The sequence below is a fragment of the Phaethon lepturus genome, unplaced genomic scaffold, assembly GCF_000687285.1.
Source record: "Phaethon lepturus isolate BGI_N335 unplaced genomic scaffold, ASM68728v1 scaffold5104, whole genome shotgun sequence".
In the NCBI taxonomy this organism is placed as follows: Eukaryota; Metazoa; Chordata; class Aves; order Phaethontiformes; family Phaethontidae; genus Phaethon; species Phaethon lepturus.
This window is the reverse complement of record NW_010532525.1, coordinates 34,277-43,749: the sequence shown is the minus strand read 5'-3', so window position 1 is coordinate 43,749 and position 9,473 is coordinate 34,277. Positions and strand designations below refer to the sequence as shown.

General features: G+C 46.3%; 1 protein-coding gene across 1 annotated transcript in view; it reads left to right on the top strand.

Annotated features, from left to right (window-relative positions):
* Positions 1 to 5,540: 5,540 nt before the first annotated feature.
* Positions 5,541 to 9,473, top strand: part of PHACTR1 (phosphatase and actin regulator 1) — a 6,970-nt gene continuing 3,037 nt past the window's right edge. The window contains exons 1-2 of the mRNA XM_010284854.1: positions 5,541 to 5,558; positions 6,486 to 6,626. Of these exons, the coding sequence (XP_010283156.1) occupies positions 5,541 to 5,558; positions 6,486 to 6,626 (159 nt within the window). The remainder of the gene's footprint in view (positions 5,559 to 6,485; positions 6,627 to 9,473) is intronic.

Sequence of the window (9,473 nt, the reverse complement as noted above, 5' to 3'; positions counted from 1 at the left end):
TTCGTGGGACTGACTGACTTACACTCTGCACAAAGGCCAGAAATACCATTTCACCAGGCTTTCGATTTCCCTGTACATTGAAGGGTAAACACGAACGGGAATCCAGTCCAAAGCTTGATGCCATTTGATGAACGGCTGTCATAGCTGAAAAGCAGAGCTCCCCATACCCAACCCGCTGCCTAAGAAACGGAGGCTTGCTACCCGGCCGGCGTTACCAGCCTGCGGTTCCCGTCCTCCGCTATTCTGTAGGAAAGGTCCGACGCACGTGAGCTGTCTGTTGCGGGCAGGGGCCACAACTACTTGCTAAACGAAAATGCGCGGGCTGCCGGCGTGTCGCAGCAGCCTCTGCTCCCTGAAACCTCGGCGGTCTTCTGTGAGATTTCTGTCTTTGTCTTGGTTGCGCTTTTGAGTAGGAGCAATGGCGAGAGCAGCGTCGGTCCAAGCTCCTGGCTCTGCAGTGTTCATGCCCCTGTTCCCGGTCACATTTGAAGCCCTTTTCAGCTTCTTCCCTAGTAAAGGTTTTTCTCCCGCACGCTTGTGAGATCGGTAGCAACATGACTCAGCACAGCTTGATTTCGATCATCTTTTTAAACTGTTGTAAATTGTTCTGTAAAATTACGCACTGTAATTATAATGAAAGAACCACAGGCCTGGTCTAACGACAAATTTTTCTCTCACCCACTAAATGTACTGTCATAAAAGCTCAGAAATCACTAGAGGAAGGAAGTGAATAAAGTGTGCGAGCGGCTAGCAACTAGGAATGCCAACCACCTAGTGAATCCTGCAAAAATTGTTGTTATTCCCTGGCCCTGTCTTTCACGAGCGTGTCCCAGATGTGTCGTTGTGTCTACGGCAGAGTGGCAGGCTCCTTCTGTCGATGTGTACTGAAGTCTTATTACCAAAGGATTTTAAACCTCAGATCAAGCGGAAGTTTAATTGAGCACGGCAAGTGTTTTGCCCAGCAGACCTTTCAGTTTGCACTGAGGTTTAATGCACATACGTGCCCACAGGGTAAACTGAAGGTAAGGAAAGTATGCCACGTTGCCTCCTGGAAACCATCTGTAAGCAAGTTGGTAATAAGAAGGGAAGCGGATTCTGAAAAAGCTGCTGAAAAGACTTTTGACCTTGCACTATAGAAACTGCTACTGTCCCCAGTTTTTTGGTGGTGTCATTCCAACTCCAAGGGAACAACCCACTTCATCCATTAAAAAGCTGTTCTTAAAATTCCTTCAGCACTGACATTTTGTTACAGTGTTATGATGATAAGTTGTAACATGACATGCTGTAATAAGTAAGATTACCTTGCTCGGTCTAGATGCCTTATTAAAGTCAGCAATAAATATCCAGTTGAATTTATCATCTGGACAGGCAATTTCTAAAAAAAAAAATTTTTAAAAATCAGGTGACCTATAGCAAGCTGCCTCTTTAAGCACTTTCCATCCTCTCAGACTCCTCTAACTCCAGATTAACTGGGGACAGGGAATAGCTGCCATTCAAAGAACAAAACGGAAGCAAATGCCGTCTGGTACCGTTTCTCTGTAGCTCGCGTCCCTCCTGCCCGAGGAAGGAGAGGCGAAGTGCCTCTCACCTGAGATGCCCCTGGATGGGTTGTGCGCATCCAGCCACCCCGTGCTCCCTCTCCCTGCCCCTCGGGGCCCACCGAGCAGCTTTGAGTGGAGGGGCACGTGGATTAGGAGGGGGTTTCTCTGAGCACTGGTCTTGGCCCACGGGCCCGTTCCAGGAATGTTCATGTGCAGAGGCCCTCAGGGAGAGGTGTTGCAGGCGGGTCCCCTCCACGAGGAGGTAATTCTGGGCCCCCAGGAATTACTACTGAGAACTTGTCCTCTCTGAGCCGCAGTGAATTTGGCCAAGCACCAAGGCAATTAACACAAGCCTGAACTCCCCCTGAGGACTTCCATTACAGAGAAAGAGTCGTAGCCTGGATTAACAGAACAAGTTACAAATCACTTGCAAAGAGGAATAAAAATCTTCTTTTCCTACCTTCTCTTCTTTCAAATAGCATCACGCTCCCCGTTCCCCAGAGCTATTTACTGCTTCCTATCCCCCACTGTCAATAGCTAATTTTCCGCAGAGGTCTAGCTCCAAAACTAAAAATCTCGTAGCTGTAATATCGACAACCAAAATGATGAGGCGTGGCTCATGCAATAATCTGAAATCTTTGCTCCCATTAAATTCCTGCCCTGGTACAACCTAACTTAAACTCCCTGTTCACTGGTGCCTCACTGGGCACTGTTCAATCTTCTCTTTAATTGACCTCCGCTGGCTTGCATCAGCACAGGCTGTTCAAAATAATGAACTCTTGAGAGTGGTGGGACTCGTCAGAGGGAGGTGAGAAGGAGGTGGGAGGGAGGGGAAAGGTCAGAGAAGAAAAAAGGTTAGCGGCTAATTTGGATAAACTGCATTTATAGCAGAGGGAAAGGTCTTTGGAGCATTTTCATCATGTCCTGCTCCTATGTCTTACCACAAAAGCTGGAGAGCAAAGGAGAGTGGGAGTTGTGTGCGCTGCTTGTCAGGGTCTGTAATTTTTCACCTTGGTTTCTTCCTTAAAAAACAACCATAATATTTCAACAAGGTAACAAAGTAGGCAATGATGAACTGACAAGACAACAAGGTTCATTGTGACTGAAGTGGAGCAAACGCAGCATTTCGCATTTGACTAAATCCCGAGACCAGACTGGCAAGAGTACGTGCCACTCCACTTTACCTGGTGGCGGTGCTTGGGTTTGCTTCATTTCCCATGCCGAGAACAAAGGGGTTTGTGTAATCCTTCCCTGACAATTTGGCTTAGTATCAAAGCTTGAAATGTGCCCATTTTTATCTCCAGTGATCCAGAATATACAGAGGAAAACTTGACCTCCCGTGACAAAGACATGGGAGGTCCTGTCCTCATTTACACTGCTTTTGCATTAGTACAAATCCATTTACTTCTAAAGGGATTTTTGCCCTGGTTCACACTCAGATAATGAGGTCCCTCTCCATAAAGTTACCCCGCTCCCTCAGCTCACAAATCTTCATAAATAGGTAAATAGAAATGTATATGCCCAGGTGGCACACCCAGAAAAGGTCCAGACATGCACATCCCTTTGACGTTAACAGAAGTAAGTAAAAAAGGGTCCCACCTCAGTGAGTAAGATCCCTTTCTCCCCGCTTGGAGCAGCACCGCCTTGTGCAGGCAACTGCATCGTGTCCCTGACAGTGTCCTTTTACTGTAAGTTTCGAACATGCCCTATTCTTTAGGTCCTGTTAGAAGAAGCAGATTCTCAGGTGTTGCCCAAGAAGGATTGTGTAGCATTAAGCAATTTTGACCCAAGAGACCACAGCTCACAGCTCAAAAAAACTGCAAGGTGAGATCTCAGGTGAGCTGTGCCCTTATTGTGAGCAGACATTGAACTGACACCTACAGTGGAGCCGCTCAGAGTCTGTTAGCAAAGCTGTTTTCCCAGCTATTTAAGAGTTAAGGGTGCTTTGGGTAGCCCAGACATGCTGAGAGACCCTCATGCTTAGCAGCTCATAAGAAATCTCTGCAATGGCATGAGAAAGAGGCAGGGCGGTTTGTTAACCATTCCAGTTAATTAATTGCTTTTAGAAAGCCACTCAGTGTGGTTGACCCTCTCTTTTCATTTAGTATGATCAGATTGAGACTTTGGTTTAATGTACTGAATATATTCTCTGTGTGTGTGTGTGTGTGTGTGTAAATATATGTAGATTTATGGCTATACACGAACTATGTGGTATAAGCTATGGACTTCAGGACTCACTTTCACAGCCAGAGCACTGACACGGGGGTCAGTGCATCTATTTTCTCTTCATAGATCTGCCCCAGCCCTCCTGGGTCACCTTGAGCTGGTTGCTCGGTCTCTGTGCTTCGCTTGGTCCAGCTGCTCTGTGGGGATGGAGACACTGCCCACCACTCTGACGGGGCGTATAAGCACCTGGAATAGCACTGGTGGTAGGCTTCTGAAGCAAAGACAGGGCATCTAAAAATTATATGCAGTAACAGTTGTATGACTTCAGAGGAAGAGAAGCAGCAGCTTTTAGTCTGTCTTACATTCAGTTGTCACCTAAGAATGAAAAATGCACGTTAACACTAGAATTTCATAATGTGCTCGTGCCCATATAACTCGGTGCACTGTTCTTCACACCCAAACAAAGGTTGCAATGAGTTTCAGTGGTGTAAAATGTGCAGGTGATGCACCTGACTTGGTTTTTTGCGCATTTAAGAACGAGAGAACTTACCTCAGATTTGTCTCATTTCATCATGAGATGAAACACTACCATTTCTTTGATTTTAACCCGCACGCAGCACACCAAGGAAGCCAGATTTGCTGGTTAAGACCCAGTGCAGCATTGAGGCAAGTATCAGCAGTGAATTCGCATTGCTGGCAAAAGTACCACTGCCTCTGTGGCTCTGGGTGCTCGTGTGCTCTTGACACCCCCAAGACATCAGCCTGGCAGAGCACGCTGCAGCGTATCAGCAGCCACCGACCTTCTCCTTTGTACAAACTTGCTAATCACATCGATGAGCACGAACGTGAAAGCCGGCTAATGTCAACAGCTGACAGAAGCTGTGAAATAGAGCCAGTCATTTTATGAAAGTCCTCTTCCAGCTTGGAAAGCTTATAGGAGCTCCTGCTTCCCTTGTAGCCATTTAGAAACACGGAGTTTAATTCACAGGATTTCACATTTTGTTGGTATCATCATATTCCATGTAATAAGGCATCTTATTTTTTAAAAAATTCCATCCTAATTTGAAACAACATCTAGGTTATGTCCTAAAATGATAAAAGCTGAGAAGTGTACAAATAATATTGGTGATTCATCCGTAGTTCGTGCTGTTGTGAGAAAAGAAGCAGTTGATGCAAGTAAAGATGGAGTCTCACCCTTACCTTTGAAATTTTGAGGTGTAGTCATAATATGATTTTAGCGTAAAGATGCTCCATTCCCATAATCAGAGGTTAGATTTTGAATAATCGGAAGCAAAATTCTGCTGTGCTATGTGAGTAATAGTGCATCAGCGCTAACAAACCTGCAGCTCGAGTACCGGGGCTGCTAGAAAAACCTAGCAATTTGAAATGTGAATGAACAAGCAAGCAGAGATTTAAATCCAGAGGCAGGACAGGGCGGTGGAGCTATCTTGCATCAGCACCCAAACGCTGGAGAGAGGTGGGATTTCAAGCATGTGCTTCTCTTTCTTGTGATCTTGCAAATTTTTCACCCTCCACTTAGCATCCTGGCTGTTTTGAATCTTAATTGTCCCTGGAAGATGAAACGCAGGGAACTGAGATACTTGTTTTGAGAGGAAGGTGGAATTGCATGCCAGGATCCAGGAGCCTAAATACCTTTGTAGAATAGAGTCTCAAGCATTTTATTAACTATTTAGGCCTTTCACTATTCACATGGGTGAAGTATTGTGCAACACTTATTTCTAATGAGTGGGAATAGCATGATACACTGTCTAGCTAATTGTTAGCAGGTTATTATTTTTCCTGATATATCACGATCACAGATGTTTCGCTCTAATGGTAAAACTTTCGCAGGTAATGTACAGCCACATGCACACACACATGTAGCACCTTCTTCAGAAACACTTGTGTAATTGCTTTTGACATTAACCAGCAAGCTGTGCATCCAAGGAGAACTGATCCTTGAAAGCCATTTCCTGTCCCTAACCATGTAACTGGCTGTATGATATGTGGACTACCAGCACACTACTGTTTCTAATTTGAGAGGAGAGTTTTGACTGTGGCTGCCTATTCTGCTGTGGAATTCGAAAGAAATGCTTTGGAACAATGAAGATGCTTTCTTGACATGATACAATCCACCCTTGCAATTTTTTTTTCTTGGCTTGTAGTATGCAATGTAAACTGTTAAAAGTCAAATACGCTGTGACACAAAATTGAGCTGCAGCGTACAGAGAAAAGTTCCATGAGCACTAGTCATCATCCTGCCTGCCTTCTCTGGAGGTAAGGACAAGTCTGCAGAATATCAGAATGGTAAGGAAAGTCGTTTGTCACCTTTTGCACATAATTCAGGGCAGGAGCTGCTCGGTGCCTTTGCCTGACTCTTCCCAGGGTGGGAAGCGTACAGCCTGTGCGGGTAGTTTTAAAGTTGTGTTACGGTCTTTGTCTCTTCCTGAGACACCAGTGGTGCACTAGGAGACTCTCCTGCATTAAATCTCATTTCTGCCAGGGGTGACCAACCTCAGCCAGGGATTGGGGTCTCCAGCCACAGCAGCTTCACAAACAGAGGGCTGCTCCAGCAGCAAGGTGGGATGATGTTCAAGGTGCGGTAACAGCAGGTTATCTCCCAAGTAGCAATTCTGTGATAAAAGCAGCGGTGCTGGGAATGTCTGAACACTTTTATTATCATAACGGTGGTTGTAGTAAAATAAATCCCCAAGCAGCACTCTGCAGGGGAAAAGTGAAGTCCTGATGTCTTTTTCCACTCCCTCCTCAAACCTGCAGCTGAGTCAGAGACCCACGGTAGAAGAGCTACGTGAGAGGAAGATCCTCATCCGCTTCAGTGACTACGTGGAAGTGGCAGATGCGCAGGACTATGACAGGAGGGCGGACAAACCCTGGACACGGCTCACAGCTGCCGACAAAGTAAGTGGAGCAACTCTGGGAGAGCCATGATCTGAATAGCTAGAGCATGTCGCGGCAAATGGTATCGATCCCTCAGGTCCCATGGCCGTCAAGGAGTAAACCTCCACCTGACGTCCCTTCCCAACACACCTGTGGTTTCTTCCCATTCACAAGGTTTGTTGTTTGAGCCGTAAATCTTTGGCAAGAAGGCTTCTATATGCATGGCAACCGGGAGCAAGCTTAGCAGCATTACACCATTTAAACAGAGAGGAGAGAATATCAAGCCCTTTAAGGAAGGGTCTCAATGGCAGCCCTGTTATTTGTTCGTTGGTTTTGGTCTTGCCACATAATGCTGCCAGCCGAGAGCTCCTGCAAGACCTAGCAGAGCAGTGTGGCAGCAGCTCTCGCCAGAGTTGCGGTGCCAGGATGGAACAGACCTGGGTGCAAAAATGCCAGCAGGTCAAACAGGCAAAGGCACCTCCGTCCCACCGCAGCCGGGTTGCTTCTCTCTAGTGTGTTACAACAGGGGCCTTTACTCGGGATTTCTGCCACAGAGTATTTTAAGCACTAAACTGAAATCGCATGAGTCCTGCAGATGAAGGAAAGCCGTGCATTTGGTACTGATGGCACTGTCCTCTGAGCAGCGGTAGGACCTTCACCAAGTGGTGTCTCTGGTGCTGGCGTTGGTGGCAGAGGGGTTAAATAGCTGGCAAATTATATCAGTCACATTCTTAGGGTCTTAATGGTGCCTCAGGAAGAAGATTTAAACGTTTTATGGCCGCTGTAAGAAAAGAGGACTACGGGCTGGTCAGTGATTCCCATGCTTACAGTCACTCTGTGATGCCCATGTAATTTTAAAGACTTTCAGGTACCTGGATTCAAGTCCTATTTCTTTGTTGTGGGACTCATGCAGTGATGGAGACCATGATGTCCAGTGGTTACAGGCAGAAGAAGGATTCCTGACCATGCCACTCATTGATGGTGCTCTTGGTTTTATTCACAGAGGAAAGGGCAGCCAGTTAGACTTGTATAATTAAACCAAAGGACTTGTATAGTTTTGTGTCCACTGCTTTTCTCCTTGACAGAGGGCTTCTTTCAGTTTAGCTTTGGGTAAGTTAATGTAATGTAGCATAAACTGATCTGAAAAAAAGAAAAACTTCCTCTGGATTGTCCACAGACCACAATATACTGGCTTAAATTAGCTTTTCCCATTTTATTGCACCATATTGGACAAGATCTTAGTCAACTGACTGACTGACTTAGTTTTATTCTCCCAATTGGTAGATAAGGGAGGGAATAAATCTCCAGCTGGTTCTGCAGCCTTTGAGAGATCCCTGTCTGGAAAGAAAGGCCGGGAGAGACTTCAGCTGGGAAAGCAGAAGATTTGGTGTCCAGAGTTCCTTCCTCATCCTGTGTCTGTGAAAAGAACAAGTATTAAATACCACTACTAAATGTAGCTTGGTAAAGAATTCATATTAAGGCAAAGTACTTTCAGGTCACTTTTTCTTTTTTATAATGCATGTGCAAAGTCAATACTCGGAGCAAAGGGCTTAAGTTCTCCAAATGAATCTTTTCTCAGCAAAGAAGAAGAAGAAGAAGAAAAAGAAGAAGAAGAAATGTTTGTCATTCTACTATTAATGCCCCTTATGGCATAAGGAAACAGATATATTTTGGAGGGAGGTTGGGTCATGTGGGCAGTTTTCTTATTTCTGCCGTTCAGATGACCTGTTTTTCCCCACCGCTGCGTGCAGTGTTAGAAAAAATAGCCAGACAAATTGGAAGCAACTCTGGCAAAGCTGCCACATCCTATAACAGGTTATTTTCTTCCAGAGCTTTGATTCAATAACCATCTTCATTGGTCAGCACAGGATAGATTTATTGCAAAAATAGATTTTAGTCGTGGACTGCTCTGTTTGTCAGTAAATCTTGCTCTGTGTGCTGGATGTAGGGAACTGCCTCAGTCTGACTTCATCGTTACCAGGTCCGGCTGTTGGAGGAATAAAAGGGCACTTCTGAATCTCTCCAACAGATGAAGGATGCAGGGGGGACAGATTTCGGACCTTGTGGGAGACAGCAGCCCGCGTGGCCTCCTTCACAGCCACTTAAGCAGCAAATTAGTCTGCTGAAGATAGGCCCCCGAGTTGCTGCACAGGTGGGGGCAAAGCCTGACAGACATTTCTAAGGTAAATGAAAAACCAAAACTGTGCAGAAAGAGCACAAGGGGCCTTTTCTGTAGATCAGACTCAGAAAACCTACCCCTTGGGGCTTGCAAAAGTAGTTGGTGACTGGATCAGTGGCTACTGCAAAACCCCCGTTTTGGGCTCGTGCTGTTCGTACTAGTTTAGATTTCCTTCATCAAGCAGGTTCCTGACAGACAGGAGTACCACCGCCTGGAGCAGCCACTTGCAGCCGCTGATGCCGATTTCAGCATCACACAGAAAGGCAGTGGCACATGCCTGGGACCCGTGGGAGCGTCCAGCCGCAGCAGCCACCATGCACGTCCTCTCCAAACGCGCATGGCAAGGCCCGTTTGTGAGCTGCAGATATCACGGGGCTGTCGGAAATCTCGGGTTTGGGACTTGAGCCAGTTCTGCTGAGCACCCTCTCTACCACGAAGCTGAGTCCCTCCACAAGTCATCCCTTCTTTATTTTTGTTTAATTCTTCAATATTTCTCTTCCTGCCAGTCACCCCTGGTTTTCTTCTCCCTCATGGACAAACTGCAGAGGCTGTAGGTAACTGGGTCTCCTGCTGGTGCTGAACACGAGTGTCCGTGGCTAGTTTTCTGCGTTGGATCGTTCAGCAAATGGCACAGCCGGGCCAGAAGGGAGGAGGAGGGCAGAGGGGCACGGCCCGAGGCAGAGAGGAGG